The 27,824-nt window shown below is 49.6% G+C and overlaps 1 protein-coding gene and 1 pseudogene across 1 annotated transcript; one reads left to right on the top strand and one right to left on the bottom strand.

The window, feature by feature from the left end:
- The window catches only part of LOC130266260 (zinc finger protein 345-like), a 66,638-nt pseudogene that overhangs the window by 22,194 nt on the left and 16,620 nt on the right, over positions 1–27,824 (bottom strand).
- Positions 17,871–18,895, top strand: LOC130266261 (olfactory receptor 14C36-like). The gene has a single exon (XM_056515585.1). The coding sequence runs from the start codon at positions 17,921–17,923 to the stop codon at positions 18,893–18,895; it is 975 nt and encodes a 324-aa protein (XP_056371560.1). The 5' UTR covers positions 17,871–17,920.

Genomic DNA, 27,824 nt, shown 5'->3' on the forward strand with positions numbered 1-27,824 from the left:
CTGGGCATATCCAGACTGGACACAAGGAGAAAGGACAGCTTTGTCAAACCTCTGCTGGATACATGAAGTAGACAAGGCACAAATACCATGATAACTATGATGACAATCAACACGTACATGCCTATTTTCAAAAGTTCTCTCCACAGTGGTGTAAGGCTCAGCCAACCAAACAGATCATTTAAACATGTTCCTTCTTCAACTCTGAGTTTGGTCATATCCTCCTGGAATTGTTGTATGCTCTTATGTATAGATACCAAATGGTCAGAAAGATTCATGCAACACATTCCATCAGTCTTTGCATCCATGTCCATGCATTAACAAAAGAAAATGAACCTGTGCTCTGTTTTGCAGAGTTGCATGTCTCACACCATGAACATCAATTAACAAATTGCTCAGTGCAAGAGAAATGGCACGAGATTGCATACTTAGCCAACAACCTAGTTGATTCAATTGTTTCAAGGCTGCCCTTGAAGCAGTCTGAGGCAGAAGGAGAGTTGCTGTAAACCTCCTTCCAAAATCCCAGGCCCTAAAGTTATCATCCCAGTCAGGTTTATATTGATTGACGAACCTCTTCTCTCTACGTTTGTGTTCTTCTATCATTTTTGTGTTAGGTGCCAGCAAATAAGTCTCCCTAACCCCACCTCCTTCTCCTACTCCCATCCTTTCTCCCTGTCCATGTCTCCTCTTGCATCCCTCCTCTCCCCAGCAGCAGTGACACCCTCGGTGCCCCGTTCCCGAAGCCCTCGCAGCCCGCGGCAGGAGCGGGGATGGAGCCGGGACAGGTCGGGATGGGCAGCGCGGGGCTCTCGGCTGCTCCCACCCTCTGGGGCCGGGGGAACCCGGCCCGGGGAACAGGAGAGGGAAACTGGGAAATCTGGGGGCTGCAGATCCAAACTGGGGCTTGGTGGGGACCCTGGGCAGGGACTGCCAGCCCTTGGGGCTCCTCTCGGGAGTCTGGGAGGGGGGAACGCAGAGAGGGGTGCGGCATCCCAGGACTGGCATCACTGGGAGTGACTGGGAATTACTACAAGCATGCTGAGGGACATTGGGACCATACTGGATCATACTGGCAGCAACTGGGACTGCACTGAGGGTGACTAGGAACATGCTAGCAGCAACTGGGATACACTGGGAAAGACTGAAACCATAGTGGGGGTAAATTGGAGCAACTGGAACCACAGTGGATAATAATGGGAGCGGCTATGCCCATGCCTGGGTCATACTGGGATCTTGCTGGAAGTGGCTGGCATCAGACTGGGAGTGACTGGAATAGTAATGGGAGTATCTGAGAGTGACTGGGATCCTACTGGAATCAGATGGGGAATGACTGGAATATTGCTGGCTGTGACTGAAACTATGCTGGAGGTGACTGGGAGCAACTGGGCCCACACTGGGAGGGACAGGGAATCACTCTGAGCATGACTGGAATAATACTGGGAATGTCTAGGACTGACTGAGATCATACCAGAAGCGACTGGTATTGTGGCAGAAGTGACTGGGATCATCCTGGAAGTGACTGGGACCATACTGGGAGTGACTGGGACCATACTGGGAGTGACTATGGGTCCTACTGGGATCATGCTGGGAGCCACTGAGATTACAATGGGTGTGAATGGAACCTGACTGGGGGTTACTGGGAGCTACTGGGCTGGGAGGCAAATGTGGAGACATTGGGAGCAACTGGGATCAACTGGAAGTTACTGGAACCATATTGAGGGAACTGAGAGCACAACTGGGATCATACTGGGAGCAAGTGGGGCTATACTTCAGGCAGCTGACAGAAACAGGTCATGCTGGAGGCAACTGGGAGTAACTGGGAAAGACTTGGATGATTCTGGGGTAACTAGAACCTTACTGAGCAACTGGGATATAATGGGAGTGTCTGTAACCATGTGGGGGGACTGGAATCACACTGAGAACAGCTGGGATCATGCTGGGGACAACTGGGAGTGAGTGGGATCATGCTGAGAGGGACTAGGACTATTCTAAGGGCAACTGGGATCATACTGGAAGGAACTGGGAACAACTGGAACTATTCTGGCAGCAACTGGGATCATACTGGGATCACACTGAGAGTTACTGAAATCTTACTGGCATTGACAGTGAGCAGCTGGAATCATGCATAAAGGAACTGGGAGGAAGTGCAAGTGACTGGGATACACTGGGAGAGACAGAGTCACAGGGATCATACTGGAGGCTACTGGGGTCATGTTGGCATTTACAGGGAGCAACTAAGAACACACTGGGGGCCACTGGTATCATATTGGGAGTGACTGGAATTAGACTGCAAGTGACTGGGACCATACTGGGAGTGGCTACAATCATACTGGGATTATAGTGGGTGTCAACAGACCCTGACTGGGGGGCTACTGAGAGCTTACCAGGCCCATGCTGGGAGCCTACTGTGCACACACTGGGAGGAACTGGGAATGACAGGATGCATGCTGATGACAGCTGGGATGTACTGGGAGTGACTGGGGTAATCTTGGGGGCAACTGAACCATACTGAGGTAACTAGGAGTGCCTGGCAATGACTATGGGAATGTTCACAGCAGCTGGGATATACTGGGAGTGCCTGAGACCATTGGGGTGGTGACTGGGACCACACTAGGAGCCACTGGGAATGTGCTGGGGAGAACTGGGGCAAGTGTGAGTGACTGAGGCCCTGCTGGGAGAAACTGACATCATACTGGGAGTGACTGGGACTATACTAGGGGCAACTGGGAGAACTGGGAACACACTGGACAAAAGCTGGAGGAACTGTCAGCAACTGGGGGCAAATTGAATCATAATAAGAAATGACTGGGAATGACTGGGTTCATACAGGGATCATGCAGGCAGTGAGGGGAAGTGACCAGGATCATACTGGGAGTGACTGGGCTCATACTGGGAGCAGCCACTGGCACTGGGATCCCCCGAACCCCTTTCTGGCCATCGCGCCCCTCCAGCCCCAGCAGCCCCCGCTGGCGGTCCGGGAATCCCGGGGGTTCCCCTCTCTTGGGGGTCCCTGCTTTGGGGTCCTGGGGGACCACAACCTTTGTTTTTGCCATTCTTGCCTTTTTTACCTGGTTTTCATGCATGAACACAGTTGATAGGTTCAGATCTTTTATATCAGAATGCTTTTCCATGGATCTTGTGTACTGAATGAAAGCTTAGGACCAAGGCCATTCAGCATAATTCTGGCTAGAGCTACATTCCAATTCCTGGATTACCCTTATGACTACAAGCAAAACAAACAAAACAATTCTATTGACTAGATTTCTACAGGCTGTACCGCAATGTGCTCATTTTGCTTGAGTAAGTTTTAATTTCAGTCCATTGTCACCCAGTGTTACTTTCCTCTCTGAGAAATCAATTTGCCACTATTGTCCAGGCCCATAGCATTTTCCAATTTGCCCTAGCTTTGGCTTGGTGATATTTTTGAGCTTAGTTTGGAGGCAAAGACTACATTGTCAGGTCACTTAAATGACTGTCCCCTGTAAATTTCTGGCCATAATTCTGTCCTTTACGTAATTGTACAAAGCATCTACTCCCCAATGTGATAGTGACCATAAAAAATAGGAGGGGATGACAAGCTTTCCTTTTTCTTTCCCTGTAACCTCACAGCCCTCCTGATTATAGCTTCCCTTTTCATGCTTAATAAACTTCCAACAGTAATTGAATGTCAGCCCAGTCAGGTCTGTGTTGTCTAATTATAAATCTTAATCACTTAGCAGTGCCTATGGGATCCCACTGTTACCCTTACTGTCCTTTTCAAGGGCCAATACCAAGGGATCAGAGGGGGTCTGATACCCAATCTCCTTGTCAATCAGGATGATTCCTGAGAGAGTAAAATATATTTGCATATGCCACCCCCTCCCATTTTGTTTTCTCCTTAAGAATAGAATCAGCTGCAATAAAATCTCATAGTCTAAAGTCCCAGCCGGTGGGCCTCTGAGACCTTCTCCCAGCTTATAAATTGTGCACTGCATGCACAATTTGATTAAACTTCCCTTATTTTCAGTGCTGCCATACCCTACTAATTCTTTCCAGTGTGTCAAAATACAGCCTGAGGGACTAGCCTTAGAAATCTCCTTGCTTTGACTAGTACTCATTATCTCCTTCTTCTTGTCTGGTCCTCCTTTCACCAAATCTCTCTCCACACAGGCCCACAGTCCTTTCCCTATCTTCCTGCCACACTCATGCCCAAGTTGCAGAGACTAAATGTGATTTTCCATACACAAACTTTAGAATCTTAGGTTCAAAATCATCATGGTTAGGATGCCTCGATTTACCCTGAGAGCATACCCCTTGCTGTGTCTCAGAGGAGCAATACCAATATTTTTCACAAGTCCTACACTGTAACAGTAACCATGTGTAGTGCCAACCTCTAGAAGTCCCAAAAGCCTCTTAACACCTGCAAAAACATACTATTCCTCTTCTCTGTTGAATATCCATATCCTCTTGCACAGGCTGTTTCCAATCCAAAGCTACCAGTCTCCCTGCTAAAGTTCTGTATATTCCTTCCAGATGAACCTGATCATTTCCTCTTTCTATCCAATAGTTCACTGGATTCACAAATTCCTAAGGTTCCAGTCCAAACCACTGAGGGAAGGGGATCCCTTCTATTCTTCTAGGCACAATTTAAAATATGCTCAAACCACCACATTATAACTCTGACAGTCCACAAATATGATCCCCTTGTATCTTGTTATGAATGGATTTTGGATTGTTTGATTTTTTCCAATTAATCCAACAACAAAATTAAATTTAGTAGCAATTTATTATTAAAAGCAACAATTGTATATAAATGAATACAATCAAAGTATATTAGTACATATATTTAATTAAATATAAAATTTGGCAGTAAATTAGTACACTTGAGGTTTGGTTTGAATAAAGCATAAGCAAAAGTGACTGGGGAATACACCGACTGGGGGTATGGTCAGGGCCGTTCCACTTACACTGTACCAACTCAATCAAGCTAAAAATCTCACTTATATACTATATGCTAATACATATTAATACAGAATGTTCTGGAAAGCTCCTCCTAGTTTCTATTCCCAAAATCTACATCCCTATGTTGTGTTGAGCATGCTTTGCCAGTGGTCGGGGGTCTCTCCTCCTTTCAGGGCTCTTGTTTCCCATGAAGGCTCTGGGTCTTCCTCAGCGTTTGCTCTTTAACCTTGCGCGTAGTGCAGGCACACTAAGCTTAGGGTTATATAATTAAATATATGTTCCCACAACAGGTCTTATTCCAGTGTCCAATGCCTGGAATCATCCCAATTTGGCCCAATTCGAGGTCAAAAGTTTTATTTCTAGATGCTGTTCTTAGACCTATACCCTTACTATCCTCACTTCCACCAAACATCTGGAGGATAATTCCATCTGCTTTGTTTAATCATTTCCTTTATCCTTTTTGCTTTGTAACAATTAAATACAATTTTTCTATTGATTATAAAGCAACAATTTTGCTAATATAGTTACAATTTAATTAGCATGAATCATATTTATAACACAGGGATCCAGTCCAAACCACTGAGGGAGGGGGACTCCTTCTACTCTTCTAGCCATGATTGAAAATACGCTCAGACCAGCACACCAAAACTCTGACAGCCCTCAAATATGACCCCGTTATATCTTCAATTCCCAAGGGTCAGGGACACAAAACTGCAGAAAGGAAATTCCTCTAATTCGTCTTGCCAGACTTACATTATTCTTTCGTCCTCTCCCATTCTTCCTCAAAAACGTCCCAGTCATTGTGGGCTAAATGATCTTTTCCACAGGCTAAATTTACTACCTCACATTTAGTGTGGGCTGCCTCCCAGTTATCGTACCACGGCAGCTCCAGTAGACACTTGGGGCACACAGGTCTCCTCCTGTAAGATGTACAATACCACCTGTTCTAACACTTCTTACACCGGAGAAGAACCCAGGCTGAATGCCATTGCAGTTCCCAGTGGAAGATTGTCAGCCCTTTGTATTCAAAAACTCTCCTGGCTCAAGCTGAAACCATCTAGACAGAGCCTGCCTGGACAGCCGGGCTCCTCCAGCTTGGGCTCGAGCTTCAGCAGCCACTTCTATCAGCAAACTGCAACAGCACAGCCAACAACACAGCCCGAGGAACAACACAGGAAACACAGAGCAGAATTACCAGCTTGCTGCAATTGTAACTTTTGTCACAAGATTGCAAAATTACTCTAAAATACACAATGACCAGCGGCGGCAGGGGACCGGTTAAGCCCGAGCACCCAGTGTTACAGGGAACGCCGTCCCCACTAAACAGGAATTCCCCACGCACAACCCGAATCCCAAAGTTAAAATCACTGCGGGGAAGGGCATCTCTTTATTAGGGGACGAATTATTTTCCTCTTGTCAACACAGCACACAGTATACAGCCATTTTAAATGGTCACCCCAATCGCTTCGCCCTTCTCCAGCTGTTTTTTTTTTTATTTTGGTTGCCCAAAATCAAAAGCGCCAATCCCAGCTCCCACTTGACTGGTGCTAAGTGCATCTCACCAATCACACACAGTCACTCACACAATCAGGACATAGTCAAAATAACAACGATTAACATAGCAGCAACAAAAATATCAGCAATAACAAAGATTTGTCCAGTTCACCCCTAGAACTGCTGGTGGGTCCCATGACACAACAAACCCTTTCTGTGGCCACTGCACCCTCCTGATGCCTGCAAGCAAAACTGCACAGCCTTGTGCTGAGTGCAGAACACCTTCAGTGACTTATCAGCTGCCTTTTAGCCACACGTACGTCTTACAGGCTACCCAGTATAATTTTAAACATAGCGTTTTGTCTGCAGTTCAGCAACAGGTCTTGTCTGTCCCTGCAATGAGCAGCTCAGGAGCAGATGTCCCTTCAGGAAGGTCCCAGCAGTGCCAGAGACTTTCACATCACGGACTGTTCTTGCAGCCAAACAGAGGAGTCCTGCTGTGGTCACCAAATTTATACAGAAACAAAGACTCTAACCAATTGAAGTTAGAAAGTGGCATGTTTATTATGATGCTGGGCACACCCGGGATAAATCTCCCATAGGGATGTGTGAAGTACACAGGGCTCTTGCCTTCTTTTATCCACAAAAGTCTTACATATTCATAGAATTACCCAATACACCTATACATAAGAATTATCTAACCCAACCTAGGCTCGCTCATATTAAAACTAGCTCAAAGTCCTTTTACGCTTGCACAGTTCCTTCCTTCAAATGGGTCAGTGGGTGTTTGAAATGGGTCAGTGTTCTGCTAAAGAAGAAGTCAGGGAGTCTTCCTCGCCTTCAACTTTTCACCTTTGTCTTGTTGCTGGGCTCTCGGGCCCCTTGGTCATAGCTCAAGCTCCCCAGCCTGGTTCTGGCTGGTTTTGGGGCCCAGGTGCAGTTACAGTTTCTTCACTTTAACAATATCCCATCCACCCATCCTGACACAACAAAGCCAAGCAAGTGATTTATTGTCTTAGCTCCACCGGCTCAGCCTCTTTCCATATTGCTTCTACTCTAATCATTATATGTATAGCTTCTATCCTTCTGCTAAGCTCTTAACCCTTTGATTTTTGCTTCAGAGCTTGGACTGGAAGAGCTCAGATTTGCACAAGACTGCTCTGAGTCCCAGGGTTGGATGAGGGAATTGGTGGGGTGGGGGTAGGGACAGAGTCTGATTGATTTTCAGCCATAAAGGGTCTTGATTTTCACATTTATTCAGACTGCATTAGGAGGTGCTTGGGATCAATGTCAACTGGAGATTGCTGATATCAGTGCATAAATATGAAAAGAATAAATGGGAAAAAATATCTTCTCTCTCATTGTTTTTAAATGAAATATGTTAGATATGGAGTGAAAGCATAGACAAGTCCTGCCTTATGCTCAGGTTTCTGGCAGTAGCTTTGTTTCAAGCAACATGCACACCAAATTGCTCTTGCTCACAAATTCTTAAAAATAGCTGATTACGTGATTTATAAAATGAGTTATTTACTGAATGGACTCAAGATTAAATGACAAGAGACTTTAAACAGACTGCTTACTTCACAGGATAAATGGAAGAAGTACAGGTAGATACAAATATAGTGCACAATAAAGTTACCTCTACTACAGCTATTGCAGACATGGCAGAGATCAGAGTCAATGTAACTTAGCACCAAATTGATGAGGGAGTACACATAGAGCCATTTCACTCAGCTTCCAGAAAAGGAACCACCAAAATGCATCCAGACATGAGGGAGAAGCCCTACCCATTTGTAGGGACTATGCAGAAAAATTCTGCTTTGTGAAAGTTCTGTGTGTCTTTTCTAGTTTGTAGAGTGAAGTGTGTGTCACTCAGAAATTCAAGGGTTATCTCCCTTCAGTCTGCTCTCAATGTAATAAATAACGAGCCTTTTGTTCGCTCCCTGACATTGAAGGAATGTTGCCAAGACTTATGAGGCCAGGATGTTAATTGTTCTGCTTTGATCCTCTGACAGACAGACCTTGAAAAAGATATCGCTAGAACTTGTTAATAGTTTTGCTCTGCTTGATAGGCCTTAAAGTAAAAAGCCAGAATGTGTTCTGCTTTTGCTTGCATAAACACATATTGTTTTAAGTGCCAAGAAAGGAGTCAGTGGCCGAGGAAGACTAGTCACCCTCATCCCCTGACCACCAGAAGGCAGAAAAAGACCCCCTAGCAACTGGAGGAGCATGCACTGAACTACTGGAGGAGGAGCACGTAACCCGAAAACTGAACAGCATAAAAGAAACAAACTAAGGGGGTGGGGTGCAGCAGGTGGTGGAGTGGAGACTCCCCTGCTGCCCAGCGCTGAATTTGCTTTTGCTTTCTGTAACCAATAAATCTTTTAAATTGTTATTCGATCTTTTATGGCCCATTGCACTCATTTATAACAAATTTTGGTCCCGTGGCTCGGATCGAGATTTTGGAGGGGCTCTCTGCCTGCGGGGAGGCGCGCCCCACCATTTTGGTGGCCCCGGGGATGGGAGTCCTATCCCAACCTCGACTGACGAACCTAAAATTAAGAAAGCAAAAGCAAAGGTAGGAGGGCCCAGTTGACTCTTTAAATTTTGTGCACAAAGTCCAGACAAAGACGCAGGACGCGTAAGTATAAGGGATCCATTCGGGCGGGGTCGGGATCCCGGAGTACAACGTGTGGTGTGTGTGTGAGAGGGGGACTGGCAGCCAGATTCCCCAAGCGAGTGCGGACCCTTAGTAGTGTGGTTCCCATTGACCCGCGAGGGCGTGGGCCACGAAACAGGGGAAGCGAAAGTGATTGTTGGTGTGAGTGAAGGTACTCCGGAGGAAATGGGGCAGGGGAAGAGTAAACCTCCTGCAAGTGTTAAATTCCCACCCATACCTAGAGATAGTCCCTTGGGATTTTTACTAAAAAAATTGGGACCATTTCCCTGGAACGGAAGGGAAGGATAAGGCAAAAATGATATATTACTGTGTAGAAGTCTGGGGTGGGAAGGAGATTTCAAGAAACGTGTTCTGGCCAATATTTGGGTCAACAGAGGATTGGATAAAACAGAGATTAAATATTTGGGTAAATACAAAAAAACATGTTTGTTTGGAGGAAAGTGAGTATGCAAAAATCTGGATAGCCCGTCCTGAGGTTTTTATCTTTAAATTGACCGAAAAAGGGAATAACAAAAATAAGAAAAAGGGAGTTAGGAAAGAAGAAATCCTAATGGTACCCCCTCCACATGTGCCCCCAGTGCACCTCCCCCAGAGGAGGATTCGGATTCAGATCATTCGAGCTACTCAGGACCAGTCACTAGAGGGAGATCTAGGAAACAACAAGAAAATTTATATCCATTAAGAGAAATGCCTATGGGAGGTCCTCAGGCAGGAATAGGATTTCTATCTGTGCCCCTCAGTTCAGGGGATGTTAGGGAATTTAAGAAGGAAATGGGACACTTATTAGAAGACCCGCTGGGAGTTGCTGAAAGAGTGGACCAATTTCTGGGTCCTAATATGTATACCTGGGATGAATTACAGGCCATTTTGAACATCCTGTTTACGGCCGAAGAGAAAAATATGATTAGGAGGGAGAGCATGCGTATCTGGGATGCCCAACACGCTCAGGGTCCTGCAGCTAACACCAAATGGCCCCTTCAAAATCCTCAGTGGGATCATCAGAATCCTGCACATCGAACACACATGCAGGACCTGAGGACAATCATAGTTCAGGGAATTAGGGAATCAGTCCCGAGAGGCCAGAACATCAATAAAGCATTTAATGAGAGACAAAAGAAGGTTGAAACCCTCACAGAGTGGTTAGAGAGGTTGAGAAAGAATTTCCAGCTTTATTCAGGAATGGATCCAGATGGTCAAATGGGACAGGCAGTGTTGAAGGTACATTTTGTGTCTAAATCTTGGGAAGATATAAGGAAGAAGATACAAAAGCTGGAAGATTGGCAGGATAGAGGCTTAGATGAGCTATTGAGAGAGGCCCAAAAGGTGTATGTGCGAAGGGAAGAGGAAAGTCAGAAATGGCAAGTTAGAATGATGGTTGCTGCGGTACGAGAAAGTAGGGAACAGGGTCAGAGGGAGACACAGAGGCGGCCAGTAAGAGAGCTTAAGGAGTCTAGGAGTTCAAGGGAGAGACAGGACATTAAGGTGTGTTTTTATTGTGGGAAAAAAAGGACATTTCAAGAAAGAGTGTAGGGTCAGGATTCGGGATGAAAAGGAGTTCAAGACAGATTAGAGGGGTCAGGGGCTCTATCTCTTGGGGACACGGAAACATCATAAGGAGCCCTTGATAAAACTGAAGGTGGGTCCCCATGGCCAGGAAATAGTTTTTCTGGTTGACACAGGAGCTGAAAGATCAACTATTCAGTTTTTGCCAAAAGGATGTAGTCTATCTAAAGAGACTGCCACGGTAGTAGGAGCAAAGGGAGAACCCTTTGAGGTGGGGGTTATTAAAAGGGTGACAGTTGAATCAGAATCAAGAATTGGGTTGGGAGACTTTTTGTTAGTATCAGAATCTGAATATAATCTATTGGGGAGAAATATGATTATACAACTAGGAATTAGGATAGAAGTAGTAGAGAAGGAACTACAAATTAAACTGTCCTCTCAGAGTGGAGGACAAAGAAAAGATAAACCCTGAAGTATAGTATAATCCAGGAAACATGGAGCAGCTAAAAATAGCCCCATTTTCTGTGATTATTAGAAATCCGGAAGTCCCGGTAAAAATAAAGCAATATCCCATATCCCCTGAGGGTCGATGGGGATTGAAACCTGAGGTAGATAGATTGTTGAGCAAGGGGCTGCTAGAACCATGCATGTCACCCTTCAACACACCGATACTCCCTGTGCGCAAATCAGATGGCACTTATCGGTTAGTGCACGACTTAAGGGAAATTAATAAACGCACAGTGGCTCGGTTCCCCCTGGTGGCAAATCCATATACACTCTGAAGTAAATTGGGGCCTAATAACTTATGGTATAGTGTCATAGATTTAAAGGATGCCTTTTGGGCTTGCCCTCTCGACGAGGCAAACCGGGATTACTTTGCATTTGAATGGGAGGACCCCGATACAGGGAGGAGGCAACAGCTGAGGTGGACAGTGTTACCCCAGGGGTTCACAGAATCTCCAAATTTGTTTGGACAGGCATTGGAACAAATTTTGCAGGATTACCAAACAGGACCGGGAGTAACCCTGATACAATATGTAGATGATCTGCTTCTGGCAGGGGAACATGAGGAGGATGTAAGGAAAGAAAGTATAAGGCTGTTGAATTTTCTGGGACTTAAGGGGTTAAAAGTTTCTAAGACTAAACTTCAGTTTTTAGAGGAGGTAAAATATTTGGGGCACTATTTAAAGAAGGGAGAGAAGAAAATAGACCCTGAAAGGATCCAAGCAATTATGTCACTACCTATTCCAAAAAACAAGAGACAAGTTCATCAAATTTTAGGACTTACCGGGTACTGCAGGCAGTGGATTGAAAATTATAGCAGTAAAGCTAGATTTCTTTACCATAAATTAACACAGGAAGGGCTAATGAAATGGAGTCAAGAAGACACAGAGAAGCTTCAGGAATTAAAGGAAAGTTTGGTCCATGTCCCGGTCTTAAGCCTCCCGGATGTGAGGAGACCATTTTTCTTATTTGTAAACATAGAAGAGGGTATTGCATTTGGGGTACTTACCCAGGATTGGGCAGGGAAAAAGAAGCCTGTTGCATATTTATCAAAAATTTTAGATCCTGTGAGTAGGGGCTGGCCAACCTGTTTACAAATAGTGGCCGGATGTGCCCTTTTGGTGGAAGAAGCTAGAAAAATTACTTTTAATGGTAATCTCAAAGTAATGTCCCCTCACAACATCCGGAGTGTATTACAGCAAAAAGCAGAAAAATGGATTTCAGATGCTAGGCTTCTAAAGTATGAAGGAATTCTGGTAGAGGCACCCAATTTGACGTTAGAAACCACTGCACTACAGAACCCGGCCGCATTTTTATATGGGGGACCGGAGCATGAGTGTTTGACCCATGACTGTATAGCTACAATAGAGGAGCAGACGAAGATTAGACCGGATTTAGAAGAAGAGGAATTAGAAAGTGGTGAAAGACTTTTCGTGGATGGATCCTCCAGGGTAATAGAAGGGAAAAGAAAATCAGGGTATGCAATAGTGCAGGGTCTGAACTTACAGGTGGTAGAGTCGAGTGCATTAGATAGATCATGGTCTGCCCAGGCATGTGAATTATATGCAATATTAAGGGCCTTGAAACTTCTTGAGGGGAAGGAGGGGACAATATATACTGATTCTAGATATGGATTTGGAGTAGTCCATACATTTGGAAAGCTATGGGAATAAAGGGGCCTTATCAACTCACAGGGGAAGGATTTGATACACCAGAAACTTATAGTTGAGATATTAAAAGCTCTGAGAGGGCCGACAAGGTTAGCAGTGGTTCATTTAAAGGGACACCAACGAGGAATAGATTTTAAAAGCAGGGGGAATAACGCTGCAGATCAGGAGGCAAAACAGGCAGCCCTAAAGGAAATGGTCCTAAAAGAAAAAGGGGGGCAAAGGGGAAAAGATGGAGTCAAGGACGGTGAAAACACTGACACAATTTTTACGAATGAGGAGAAAGAGAGACTTAGAAGAATGGGTGTTACAGAGGAAGCAGGAAAGTGGATATTAGCAGACGGCTGGGAAGTGTTACCAAAGGCAATAGCTCAAAGGGTATTGTATAAGTTACATCAGAAAATTCATTGGGGAGCCCAGGGGCTGGTGGATCACTTTGCTGCTAGGTACATGAGCATCAGGCTCCACGATATAGCTAAACATATCACAAAGGGATGTCCTACCTGTTTGCGAGTAAATCGAAGTAACCTCAGAAAATTACCCTATGGGGGAAGATCTGCTGAATACAGCAGTAAGAATAAGATGTAATGCTGAAAATTGCTGGAGAAATTGTAACCCTTTTGTATGCTTTATTTGTTTAGTTTGTAAGGAGGAGTGGTGGACCCATTGCAGCAACAGTTACCCTCCACGGGGAGTGTGTAAAAATTGTTATTCGGACCAAAGGCTACTCACCTCTCAGGTCCTGGCTACCAAAGTGGCTGCCAGAGAACTTTTAAGAGGGTCTGAAGAGTGGTGGAAAATTTTTACAAAGGGGATAAACCCCCAGTTCTATTGTTATCACTCTAATGAACCTGCCCCCTTTGTGGCTAGGATAGTAGCCGCCCTGTGCAGACGGTGGGTACCTGAACTCAGTTGTTACACCCCTCCAATTAAGAACCGCAAGTGGTATAAATACATAAAATGTATCAAAAAGCATGGGTCAAACACCCCTCCTGAAGAATACTACTGCTGCCGAGAAGATGGAACTCCCCATAGCTCGATGCAAATGAGTTGATGGGCAAGGCAGAGGAGATGAGAGCAGTGGAGGGGGGAGCCCGAGCAAAAGAAAAAAAAACGAGGAACAGGTACCCAGAGCTATCGAGAGTACAGGGAAAGGAAAAAGTCTGAGGTAAATTGGGAGGAAAATAAAAAGAGCAGTTGTGGAAAATGGGGAAGCTACCACCTCCAATTAGGAATCTTATATATAATGCTTTTGAAATCTGCGCTTGCAAGCCATGAACCTTTTAAATGGTCATTAATAGGGTGGGAGGATCTGGAGTTAAGTAAGAGGGAATTAAAAAGATTTAGCGAACAAAAGTAATAATATAGAAAAAGGGGGGACTTGTAATAAATAACGAGCCTTTTGTTCGCTCCCTGACATTGAAGGAATGTTGCCAAGACTTATGAGGCCAGGATGTTAATTGTTCTGCTTTGATCCTCTGACAGACAGACCTTGAAAAAGATATCGCTAGAACTTGTTAATAGTTTTGCTCTGCTTGATAGGCCTTAAAGTAAAAAGCTAGAATGTGTTCTGCTTTTGCTTGCATAATCACATATTGTTTTAAGTGCCAAGAAAGGAGTCAGTGGCTGAGGAAGACTAGTCACCCTCATCCCCCGACCACCAGAAGGCAGAAAAAGACCCCCTAGCAACTGGAGGAGCATGCGCAGAACTACTGGAGGAGGAGCACGTAACCCGAAAACTGAACAGCATAAAAGAAACAAACTAAGGGGGTGGGGTGCAGCAGGTAGTGGAGTGGAGACTCCCTGCTGCCCAGCGCTGAATTTGCTTTTGCTTTCTGTAACCAATAAATCTTTTAAATTGTTATTCGATCTTTTATGGCCCATTGCGCTCATTTATAACACTCAAGGCAAGATATTCAGGTAGATACAAACACAGTGCACAATAAAGTTTCCTATATTACAGATAGTGAAGAAATAGCAGAGATCAGGAGTCAATGTAACTTACCAACAAATTGATGAGAGAGTACACATAAAATCTTTTTACTCAGCTTCCAGAAAAGGAACCACAAAGATATATCCAGACTTGGGGGACAAGCCCTAGGCATTTCCAGGGACCATGCAGTAGACTTCTCCTTTGAGAAATTCTGTGTAGCTTTTCTAGTTTGTAAAGTGAAGTGTGTGTCACTCAGAAATTGAAGGCTTATCTCCCTTCAGTCTGCTCTCAATGCAAGATGTTCATGGTCAGCTGGGAATTCCACCTCCCTGGCACCAGAGAGAACTCAGGACAGGACAGATGTCCAGCCTGGGTTATCTCAGCAATTGCTGAGAGGGGGAAGATGCCCTGAGTTATGGCCCCAGCTGATGGACAGAACAGATGAGCTCTGCTGGGCCATAGGGGAAGTCCTGCTGCAGGAACCTCATGGAACCAGGGGTCCATTGTGACATTGTGATGCCTCATGGAACCCAGGAGACCATGGGGACACCAATGAACCTCATGGAAACAAGGGTCCATTGTGACAGATCAAGGCCTCATGGAAACAAAAAGAGCATTGTGACATAGTGGGGCCACATGGAACAAAATCTCCACTGTGACAGTACAGAACCTCATGGAACCAAGGGGCCTTGGTGACACTGCAAGGCCTCAGGGAACCAAGGAGTCCAAAGGTCTCAAACATTCCTTGCATGGCTCTGCCTTGGGAAAAGGGAACCTCATTGGTGGCACCTTGGACTGGCACACACCTGAGGAGTGTGTCTGTTTTCAATGTGGAAAGATAGGAATTTCAGATTGCTTCAAAAGAATCAGGAAAACCCCTGTTTGCCTGAGTGCAGACAGTTCTCCAAGCAGAGCAGGTTCCAGACAGGATGGGGCTGGGGATTGTGAAGCAAGGCTCTCCACACTGGGTCAGACCTCAAGACACAGCTTCTCTGAGCAGGCCAGACTTCCTGAAGAGAAACCCTGCATCAATATCAATCACAGAATGCTGCAATCACTTCTGCTCTAAAGTGAACAGGAATAAAGCATACCCTTTACAATAATAATAAATTATTAAAGAGCTAAGAAGCTCTTTGAATTATTTCTCCATAACAATAGTAGGAAAACTTCCCAATGAACTGCACCAGACCAGAGGGGAATCAAGGCAGATCCATGGTTTGTCAGGACTTGCTTGATCCCAATGAGCCCCATGGTGCATTTGCTGCTGAGCCCTTGAATTTCAGGGCCTGAGAAAAGATTGCGCAAACCTTTCCAGGAGTCCAAGTCAGAAGAAAAACCCAAAGTGTCTCAAAGCATTAATGGGTCCCACTGAGGTCCAGCCCCAACACAGGCTCCTCATGGACTCCTTGGAGGAGAGAACTGGAGGACATGATTGCCCAAAAATGTCTCAGAGACTCAGAGAGGAAAGGAAAATCCAAAGTACCTTTGAAACCTTGAGTATCTCTAAGTATTAATGAGCTCCACTCTATGTCAATACAAAGCTCTCAAGGGACTAATTAAAGCAGATAATTGGAGGCCATGATTGCACAAAGATCTTAGATACTCCAAGGCAAAAGCAAAACCCAAAGTCCTCTGAAAAACCTGCGGTCCCTGGGAGCATGAAGGAGCCCCCAGGGCCATTCCTGACCAAGGCTCCCCAGGGACTGGTCCCAGCAGATCCCTGAGGCCACTGGGATGTGGGGGATGCTGAGGGCAGGACAAGGGGTGACAGTGCCCAGCCTTGCTGGGGCTGTGCCAGTGGCTCAGGACAAGGTGTCTCCTCACAGCCCTTGGTGGCACAGACCCTGCTGTGCCCCAGGGCACCAAGGCTTGGCTTCTCTTTGTCCCCACCTGTCATCTCTGCCTCCAATTTCCTGCTCTAACTGGAACCTGGGGACACTTTCTTAGTTTTGTCCCTCAGTGGGACCCATTAAAACTTCAAGAAACTTTGGAGTTCGATTCTGCCTTGGAGTTCTTGAGAGGTTTCTTCAGCTCCCTTTCAGGGACTGATGTTCAGGATTTTAGAACTCCCGAGAGGGTCATTAAAGAACCTTGTTCTGTGTTGTGCTGCTGAGCTCGGCTGGGCTCCTGGCACAAAGGGAGCCCCTGGCAACTGAGAAGAGCTTCAAAAACATATTTCTCTTGATGAGCAGCTCTTCTCCCAGCCCAGCATGTTTGGGGCACTGCCTGCAGCCACCCTGGGCACAGCACAGAGGCACAGAGAGCTTCAATCTGTCAGGGCTGGGAAGATGCTCGGAAGTGACTGGGGCAGAATCACTCCCAGCCCTTGACACAGGAAGCCTCTGGCTGCAGGACAAGGCAGCTGCAGCTGCTGGAGTGATCTCCTATAGCTGGAACATCTCAATGCCTACAGACTCTGTGAGTACATTCTCTGATTCTCTTTTGTGTAGAGCAGCCAGGGGTGCCCAGGGCTGCCCTGCAGAGCAGGGTCCTGCAGCCCAGGGCGCTGAGCTGGGGCAGGGACTCTGCTGCCTGCCAGGGACAGCTCTCAGCCAGACCTGGGAGCTGCTCACAGCACAGGGGGACAAGGTCTGGGTGGAAGGAGACAGCTAGTAAAGCTTGGAAGTGCTCTTCTTGTGTGGTGTGGAAGTTGCATTATACAGGACTGCTCCTAGCATGATATTTAATACCAGAACATTTCCAAGTAGATAATACAGGGAGTACAGTAAGGCAGGAGCTGCACATAAGAGAAAAACCGTGGTTTTTTCATCTGCTGCTCTCAGCTGCCTGGATGAGAAATTGCACATTGATATTCATCTCTCAGTTAACGTTGAGGAAATTAAAAAAATTTTCTCTCAGATCACAATAAACCAGGCAGTGACAGAACAGCACAGGGCCCCTTAAGGAAGCTTCAGTGTCTCTCTTCCAGCCTCCTCAGGCTTGCAGTGATGTTGCCATCAGAGCCTGCAGAGGCAGAGCTGCCCTGGGCAGTGCCCTGTGCTGGGAGGGGTCTGCAGGGCAGAGCTGAGCCACCAGGGCTGCGGTGGGCTCTGGCAGCACTGGCAGGGCCCAGCCCTGGGCACAGGGAAGCAGCTGCTGGCAGGGACAGCTCCAGGCAGCAGAGCCCTGGGCAGGCAGGGGGGGGAAAGTGCCCCAAACTGAGCTGGGATATTTAAAGTCCTCTCCAAACCAAACTATTCCATGATCACTTTTCTTACAGATCCCCTTGCCAAGACACTGCAAATGTTCAACAGCAGCTCCATCAGCCACTTCCTCCTGCTGGCACTGGCAGACACGCGGCAGCTGCAGCTCCTGCACTTCTGCCTCTTCCTGGGCATCTCCCTGGCTGCCCTCCTGGGCAACGGCCTCATCATCAGCGCCGTAGCCTGCGGCCACCACCTGCACACCCCCATGTTCTTCTTCCTGCTCAACCTGGCCCTCACTGACCTGGGCTGCATCTGCACCACTGTCCCCAAAGCCATGCACAATTCCCTCTGGGACACCAGGAACATCTCTTATGCAGGATGTGCTGCACAGGTCTTTATGCTTGTCTTCTTTCTTGGATCAGAGTATTTCCTCCTGACCATCATGTGCTACGACCGCTACGTGTCCATCTGCAAACCCCTGCACTACGGGACCCTCCTGGGCAGCAGAGCTTGTGCCCACATGGCAGCAGCTGCCTGGGCCAGTGGCTTTCTCTATTCACTGCTACACACAGCCAATACATTTTCCCTGCCCCTGTGCCATGGCAATGCCCTGGGCCAGTTCTTCTGTGAAATCCCACACATCCTCAAGCTCTCCTGCTCAAATTCCTATCTCAGGGAACTTGGTCTCCTTGCTGTTAGTGTTTGTTTATATTTCGGTTGTTTTGTGTTCATTATTTTCTCCTATGTGCAGATCTTCAGGGCTGTGCTGAGGATCCCCTCTGAGCAGGGACGGCACAAAGCCTTTTCCACCTGCCTCCCTCACCTGGTTGTTCTCTCCCTGTTTGTCAGCACAGCATTCTTTGCCTACCTGAAGCCCCCCTCCATCTCCTCCCCATCCCTGGATATGTCACTGTCAGTTCTGTACTCGGTGGTGCCTCCAGCCCTGAACCCCCTCATCTACAGCCTAAGGAACCAGGAGCTCAAAGCTGCAGTGTGGACACTGATGACTAAAGGATTTCAGGAACATTAAACTGCTGGATAATTTCTGCAAATCTCTTGTAATATAAATAATATTTGATGGTTCCATTGATTTAGTTGAGGGTTTGTTCCTTCCCTTGTTTTAGTTTTTTAATATTAGGCACAAAGAAATGTCATTATTTTTGCTCTTTCACATTATATTTTCTGTCCACCTTTCCTGTGGCCACCGACTATGTCAATAAGGGGTTGCCCTCTTGGAGGCATTATACAAAATAAAGGATGTCCCAGAAAAGTTTTCTCCAGAGTTGCCCCTTTTGTTCCCTTCCCTGAAGCTGCAGCAGTAATGTCTGTGTGCAGAGCTGGGGCAGATCAGTGCTGGCACAGCAGCTGTGCCCAGCAGCAGCAGCACTTGGTGTTGCCAGAGCTGCTCCCGTGCCACTGCCCCGCTGCCCTCCTGCCCCTCGTGTTGCTGCAGGGCCTGAGTGCTCTCGGGGCCGGGCACAGCCCTGGGGGTGGCAGTGCCGGGGCTGCAGCAGGGACAGGCCATGGGCACTGCTGGGGCAGCGCTGACGCCTCAGGGCAGGGCCTGGGGGCTCCAGGCTCCTTGGCCAGGCTCTCTCCACAACACTTGGCCAGGCCAATGCTGAGCAGAGAAAACCCCTGAGAGCAGCCCCAGGCTGGCCGTGGGCAGGCTGGGGGCAAACAGCATGGCTGGTGCTCTGCAAGGTCCCTGCAAGGGGGAGACCCTGGCAAGGAGCAGCAGAGCAGGGGCTGATCCATCCCCACTGCGCTGGACACCCCAGGGCAGCCTCCCAGAGCGTCCTCATGCACCTGCCAACAACATCCCCCCTCTGCAGCCCTGGCCTCTCCCCCAGCTCACACAGGTGCCCCATCCTTGCAGGCACAGACACGGCAGCACTGGCTCAGGAGCCCCTGTTTGCACTGCACAGAGCAGGCGTCAGCACCCCCATGGTGCTGCTGTGGGGAGATGGAGCTGAGTGAGCACAAATGCCATCAGCCCCTGGGGCCAGCAAGGACTGGGGGACACAAGGGAAACCACTCAGGTTTGTCGTGGCCTCTGCAGTCAGCCAGAAAGTTTGTTCCCATCCCTGGATCTGGCACAGTCAGTTCTGTATCCTGTGGTGCCTCCAGCCCTGAACCCCCTCATCTACAGTCTGAGGAACCAGGAGCTCAAGGCTGCCGTGTGCAGACTGAGTATTGGACCTCCCTGGGCAGCCCTTTCCAATTCCCAATCATCCTTTTTTTGAAGAATATTTCCTCATGTCCAGCCTAAACCTTCCTGGTGCTGCTTTATGGCTGGGTCCCCTTGTCTTGTCACTGTTCCCTGGGCATAGAGCCTGACCCCACCTGGCTGCACCCTCTTATCAGGGAGTTGTAGAGCGTGGTGAGGTCTCCTCTGAGCATCCTCTTCTCCAGTATAAACATCCTCAGCTTCCTCATCTTCTCCTCACTGGACTTGTGTTCCAGATCCCTCACCAGCCTTGTTGCCCTTCTCTGGACACCCTCCAGCCCCTCCGTGTCCTTCCTAAAGTGGGGGCCCAGAACTGGACACAGCACCCAAGGTGTTGCCCAACCAGCACCGAGCACAGGGGAATAATCACTGCCCTGGTCCTGCTGGTCACACCATTCCTGATCCAGGCCAGGTGCCACTGGCCTTCCTGTCCACCTGGGCACACTGCTGGCTCATGTCCAGCCTGCTGTCCATCAGCGCTCCCAGGTCTTTTCTGCCTGGCTGCTGTCCAGCCACTCTGTCCCCAGCCTGGAGCACTGCACGGGTTGTTGTGGCCAAAGTGCAGGACCCAGCATTTGTTATAACCTTGTTGGATTTGAGCCCTGGATCCAGCCTGTCCAGGTCCCTCTGCAGTGTCCTCCTACCCTGCAGCAGATGAAATCTCCCAGCCACCTTGGTGTGTCCATGGTTCCATGAGGCTGTAGAGTGTCACAATGGTCTCCATGATTCCATGTGGCCTCCCAGTGTCACAATGTCCATTTGGTTCCATGGTACTTCTTGGTGTCACAAAGTCCCTTGGATCCTTGGGCACCACAGTGTCACAATAGTCCCTAGGCTCTCCAAGGCCCTGCAGTGTCGCAGTGGATCCTTGGTTCCATGATGTCTCACAGTGCAGTAATGCTCTCCTTGGTTCAACAGTGTCACAAGGGCCTCTTGGTCCCAAGGGGCACCATGGTGTCAAACATGTTTCCTTCATTCCATGACTCCCTGAGGAGCAGCACTGGCCCCTTTGTTCCACACAGCCCTGCAATGTCACAGGGGCCCCATCATTACACGAGGTCCGGCTCTGTCACAATGCTCTGCATGGTCCCACAAGGCCCTGCAGTGTCACAGTGGCCTCTTGGCTCTGTGAGGCCTCCAAGTGCCACCATGAATTTCTTGGTGCTGCAGTGTCACAATGGAGCACTGGTTCCACAAGATCCTGCAGTGTCACGAGGGACCCTTGGTTCCATGGGGCACCACAGTGTCACAATTGTTCCCTCAGTTCCAAGAGTCCTTGCAGTGGAACAATGGCCCCTTGATTCCATTGGGCCCCAGGCTCTCACAAGGCTCTCCTTGGTTCTGAAGTGGCACAACGGCCCCTTGGTTCCACAAGGCCCTGCAGTGTCACAGTGGCCTCTGTGGTTCCACGAGGACCCAGAGTGTCACCATGGACTCCTTGCTTCCATGTGTCCCCACAGTGTCACAGTGGCCCCTTGGCTCTGTGGTGCCATGTCGTGCACAGTGTCACTCTGGTCCTCTCAGTTCCACGAGGCCCCACAGTGTCACAATGGCCCCTTGCTTCCCCAGGGCCCTGCAGTGTCACAATCATCACAGAATCACCCAGGCTGGAAAAGACCTTTGAGAGCATCAAGTCCAACCTGTGACCCAACACCACCTTGTCACCCAGACCATGGCACTCAGTGCCACATCCAGTCTTTCCTGAAACACTTCCAGGGACAGAGACTCCCCCACCTCCCTGGGCCGCCCATTCCAATGCCCAATCACATTTCTGTGGAGAATATTTCCTAATGTCCAGCATAAACATCTCCTTGTGCAGCTTAAGTCTTTCCCTCTTGTCCTGTCCCTGTTCCCTGGCAGAAGAGCCCAATGCCCCGGCTGCACCCTCCTGTCAGGGGTTGTAGAGAGTGATGAGGTCTCCCCTGAGACTCCTCTTCTCCAGGTTAGACAACCCCAGATCCCTCAGCCGCTCCTCACAGGACTTGTGTTCCAGACCCCTCACCAGCCTTGTTGCCCTTCTCTGGACACGCTCCAGCCCCTCCATGTCCTTCCTAAAGTGGGGGCCCAGAACTGGACACAGCACCCAAGGTGTTGCCCAACCAGCGCCGAGCACAGGGGAATAATCACTTCCCTGGTCCTGCTGGTCACACCATTCCTGATCCAGGCCAGGTGCCACTGGCCTTCCTGTCCACCTGGGCACACTGCTGGCTCATGTCCAGCCTGCTGTCCATCAGTGCTCCCAGGTCTTTTCTGCCTGGCTGCTGTCCAGCCACTCTGTCCCCAGCCTGTAGCAATGCAGGGGTTGTTGTGGCCAAAGTGCAGGACCCAGCATTTGTTATAACCTTTTTGGATTTGGGCCCTGGATCCAGCCTGTCCAGGTCCCTCTGCAGTGTCCTCCTACCCTGCAGCAGATGAAATCTCCCAGCCACCTTGGTGTGTCCATGGTTCCATGAGGCTGTAGAGTGTCACAATGGTCTCCATGATTCCATGAGGCCTCCCAGTGTCACAATGTCCATTTGGTTCCATGGTACATCTTGGTGTCCTTTGGATCCTTGGGCCCCACAGTGTCCCAATAGTCCCTTGGTTCCCAAAGGCCCTGCAGTGTCACAGTGGATCCTTGGTTCCATGAGGTCTCTGAGTGCCACCATGAATTCCTTGGTGCTGCAGTGTCACAATGGAGCCCTGGTTACACAAGATCCTGCAGTGTCACGAGAGACCCTTGGTTCCATGGGGCACCACAGTGTCACAATTGTTCCCTTAGTTCCAAGAGTCCTTGCAGTGGGACAATGGCCCCTTGATTCCATTGGGCCCCAGGCTCTCACAAGGCTCTCCTTGGTTCTGCAGTGCCACAATGGCCCCTTGGTTCCACAAGGCCCTGCAGTGTCACAGTGGCCTCTGTGGTTCCACGAGGACCCAGAGTGTCACCATGGACTCCTTGCTTCCATGTGTCCCCACAGTGTCACAGTGGCCCCTTGGCTCTGTGGTGCCATGTCGTGCACAGTGTCACTCTGGTCCTCTCAGTTCCATGAGGCCCTGCAATGTCACAATGGCCCCTTGCTTCCCAGGGCCCTGCAGTGTCACAATCATCACAGAATCACCCAGGCTGGAAAAGACCTTTGAGAGCATCAAGGCCAACCTGTGACCCAACACCACCTTGTCACCCAGACCATGGCACTCAGTGCCACATCCAGTCTTTCCTGAAACACTTCCAGGGACGGTGACTCACCCACCTCCCTGGGCAGCCCATTCCAATTCCCAATCACCCTTTTTGTGAAGAATATTTCCTAATGTCCTGCCTAAACATCCCCTTCCGCATCTTTAAGGCTGTGCCTTCTTTTTCCAATCACTGTTCTCTGGAAGAACAGCCTGACCCCCACCTGGCTGCACCCTCTTTTCAGGGAGTTGCAGAGAATGATGAGGTCTCCCCTGAACCCCCTCTTCTCCAGGATAAACATCCCCAGATCCCTCAGACACTCCTCTCATCACTTGTGTTCCAGACCCCTGAGAAGCCTTGTTGCCCTTCTCTGGACACACTCCAGCCTCTTCATGTCCTTCCTAAATGGGGAGGCCAGAACTGGACACAGCAGTCCAGGTTCTTCCCAACCAGTGCCCAGCACAAAGGAAGAATCACTGCCCTGGTCCTGCTGGCCAGACCATTCCTGATCCATAGGAGTTCCAGGGCTTGGATGAGGGAAATAGTGGGGAGGGGGCTGGTGACAAAGTGTGATTGATTGTCAGGCATGAAGGGTCTTGATTTTCATATCTATTCAGACTGCATTAGAAGGTGCTGGTGGTCAAAATCAATTGTACTTTGCTGATATCAATCTATGAACAGAAAAGACAACAAGACCAAACAGTTATCTCTGGATTGTTTTCAGTATAGTATATTCACTTTGAATATACTTCTGAAATTTGTCCAATTAACAACAAAATAATTGGAAACTGAAATTATTCCCTGGAGCTTCGCTTGTTTGGGTGTTTTGCACAAATGTTTATGAGTCTCTGTCACTGAATTCCTACACTGAAGAGCTCAAGAAAGAAGAGGCCTCTGGAGTAGTAAAATTCATCAGCAACCTCCAAGTGGCTGAGGATCCATCTTCATCTGAGCAGGAATGAACAGAAATGGGCACAGCTTTGTGGCTGCCCCAGCTCTGGGATGGGCCCTGGGCCTGGAGCAGGAGCAGCTCTGGAGGGCCTCAAGGCTGGGGCTGTTGTGCTGGCCTGGGCAGATGGGATGACAGCAGGGGCTGCAGAGCTCTCAGGAGCTCAGGGAGAGGGGAGCAGGGCACACAGGGAGCCTCCTTTTGCCTTGGCCAAGCACCTCCCCAATGACCATCCCAAATTTACCACACCAACTGACCACGCCCACTGACCACACCCACTAACCAGACCAAGTGACCACCCAACTGACTACAACCACTGACCACACCCACATTCCACACCCACTGACCACTCCCACTGACTACACTCGCTGACTGCAGCAACTGACCACACCCCAATGACCTCCAAAGTGACCATACCCCCACTAAAACACCCCAAGTGACCATAACCAGTGGCCACACACAGTGACCACACTCATATGCAAAAAAGCAATGGCAACAACCCAATGACCACACCCACTGGCTACACCCCCCAAACACACCCCAATGAGCATACACCCACTGACCACACCTCAATGACCGTACCCCCTGACTACACACCAATTACCACCCTAAAGACAACCCCCAGTGACCACACCTCAATGACCACCCCAATGAAAGTACCCACTGTCCACACCCAGTGCCCACACCCGCTGCCCACACCCACTGACCAAACCCCACTGACCCACCAAATGACTCCTCTGACTGCACCGAACTGACCATGCCCAATGACCAGCCCGACTGACTCCACTGACTACCCAACTGACCACATTCACTGACCGCCTCCACTCACCACAGCCAGTGACCACACCCACTAACCACACCCCAATGACAACCCAACTCACCACACCCACTGACCACACATCTTGTCCACAACCAGTGACCACACCCAACTGACTGCACCCTTTGCACAGCAGTGCTCAGGAGGGGGGGGTTACAATACCTGGTTCTGTCCACAAGGGGACAGCACTGCTCTGGGAGGGGAGAGCAGTACCATGCTGTGTCTACAAAGGGACTGTACTGCTCAGGGTGTTGGGGGGGTGTAGTGCCGAGTTTTGTCCACAAACAGGCAGAACTCCTCAGTAGGGGAGGGATCTGCAGTAGCGCCTTGTGTCCACAAGGGGGCAGCACTGCTAGGGGGAGGGTAGCAGGGCTGCAGTACCATGCAGTGTCCACAAGGGGAGAGGACTCCTCGGAGGGAGGGGCTGCAGTACAGGGGTGTGTTCACAAGGCACAGCACTACTTGGAAAGGAGGTGCTGCAGTACCCAGCTGTGTCCATAAGAGAGGGAGTACTGTTCGAGGGGTGTGTCCACGAGGGGGTTGCCATACAGAGTTCTGTCCACAAGGGCACAGTACTGCCTGGGGGGAATGGGCTGCAGTACCATGTTGTGATCACAAGGGGTCAGCACTGCTTGGTGGGGGGAGGGCTGCAGTGCCTTACTGAGTCCACTAGGGAACAGCACCGCACAGAATGGGGGCCTGCAATACTTAGCTGTGTCCAGAAGGGGGCAGCACTGCTCAGAAGTAAGCAGCTGCAGTACCAGGCTGTATCCAAAAGGGGACAGCACTGCTAGAGAGGCGAGGGAGGGGTTGCAGCATTATGGTGTGTCCACAACAGGACAGGACTGGTCAAAGTGGGGGGCCGCAGTATCGGATTGTGTCCCCAGGGGGACAGCACTGCTTGGAGAGGGGCGCTGCAGTACCCTGTTGTGCCCACAATGGGGCAGCACTACAAGGAAGGGGGGGCCTGCAGTACTGGGTTGTGTCCACCAATGCACAGCACTGCTCAGGGAGGGCAGGGTCTGCAGTACCATGCTGTGTTGACAAGGAGGCAGCACTGCTCAGTAGGGAGCGGGTACAATATTGGGCTGTGTCCCAAAGGGGGCAGCACTGCTTAGAAGGAGGAGGCTGAAGTACCATGCTGTATCCACAAAAGGGGCAGCTCTGCTCGGGGGATGGGGGCTGCAGTACCGGGCTGTGTCCAGAAGGCAGCAGCACAGCTTGTGGAAGGGTGGGGGCTGCAGTGCTGAGTGTTGTTCACAAGGGGGCAGGACTCCTCAGGAGAGGTGTGGTCTGCAGTGCATGCTGTGTCCACAATGGGACAGCACTGCTCGGAGAGGGGGGACTGCAGTACTGGGTTGTGTCCCCATGAGGGCAGCCCTACACGAAAGGCGGGGGGGGCTGCAGTACCCTGCTATGCATACACGGGGGCAGCTTTGCTCAGAGGAGAGGGGCTGCAATACTGGGTTGTGTCACCAAAGGGGCAGCAGTAATCGGAAAAGGGGGGGCTTCACTACCATGCTGGGTCCACAAATGGGCAGCACTCCTGAGGGGGTGGCTGCAGTTCCTGGTTTTGTCCACGAGGGGGCAGGACTGCTTAGGGGGAGGGGGGGCTGCAGTACCTTGCTGTGTCCACAAGGGGACAGCATTGCTCGGTGGGGAGGCCTGCAGGACCAGGTTGTGTGCAGAAGGGGGCAGCACCGCTCAGGTGGGGGGTGGGCTTCAGGCAGAAGTACCTAGCTGTATCCACAACAGGGTAGCACTGCTCGGGAAGGGGGCTGCAGTACCAGGCTGTGTCCACAAGGAGGCAGCACTAATCAAAAATGGGGGGCTGCAGTAATAGGCTATGTCCAGAATGGGGCAGCACTACTCAGATAAGAGGGGGCTGCAGTACCATGCTGTGTCCACAAGGAAGCAGCACTCCTCAAAATGTTGGTCTGCAGTACCAGGTGGAGTCTATAGGGGAGCAGCGCTGTTAGTGGAGAGTTTTTTTTCACAAGGGGGCAGAACTTCTCGGGGGTGGTGTGGTCTGCAGTACCATGCTGTGTCCACAACTCAAGAGCACTGCTCTGACGTGTTTTCTGCACTACCAGGTTGTGGGCTGTGTCCAGGAGGGAGTAGCAGTACTCAGAATTGGAGGGTGCAGTACCATGCTGTGTCCACAAAAAAACAGCACTGCTGGGTGGGGGGGGGAGGGGGGGGGCTGTTGGGTGGGAGGGGGCTGCAATACTGGGCTGGGTACCCCATAGGGCAACACTGCTCAGAAGGAGGGAGGCTGCAGTACTGAGTTGTGTCTAAAAGGGGGCAGCAGTGCTCAGAAGGAGGGAGGCTGCAGTACTGGGTTGTGTCCACAAATGGCCAGCACTACTTGGAAGGGAGGGGCTGCAGTACCATGCTGTGCCCACAAGGAGGCAGCGCTGCCCAAGGGGAAGGACTTCGGTGTTGGACTGTGTGCACAAAGGGGCAGCAATGCTGGGGGGAGTGGGGCAGCTGTAGTACCGGGATGTGTCCACAAAGGGGCAGCAGTGCCCAGCAGGTGGGGCTGAAATACCATGCTCTGTTTGAAAGGGGGCAACACTCCACAGATAGCAGGCGGTTGCAGTACCAGGCTGGGTCCACAAGGAGGCAGCACTGTTCAAGGAGGGGGAGGGCTGCAGTACCGGGTTGTGTTCACAAGGGAGAGCAGTGCCTGAGTGCGGGGGGCGACAGAACCATGCTGTGTCTGTGAGGGGGTAGCACTCCTCAGAAGGGAACCCAGGGGCCACTGTTTAAGCCTCGTTTAAGCAGGGAGACCACTGTGACACTCCAA

The sequence above is a fragment of the Oenanthe melanoleuca genome, unplaced genomic scaffold (assembly GCF_029582105.1).
Source record: "Oenanthe melanoleuca isolate GR-GAL-2019-014 unplaced genomic scaffold, OMel1.0 S006, whole genome shotgun sequence".
NCBI lineage: Eukaryota > Metazoa > Chordata > Aves > Passeriformes > Muscicapidae > Oenanthe > Oenanthe melanoleuca.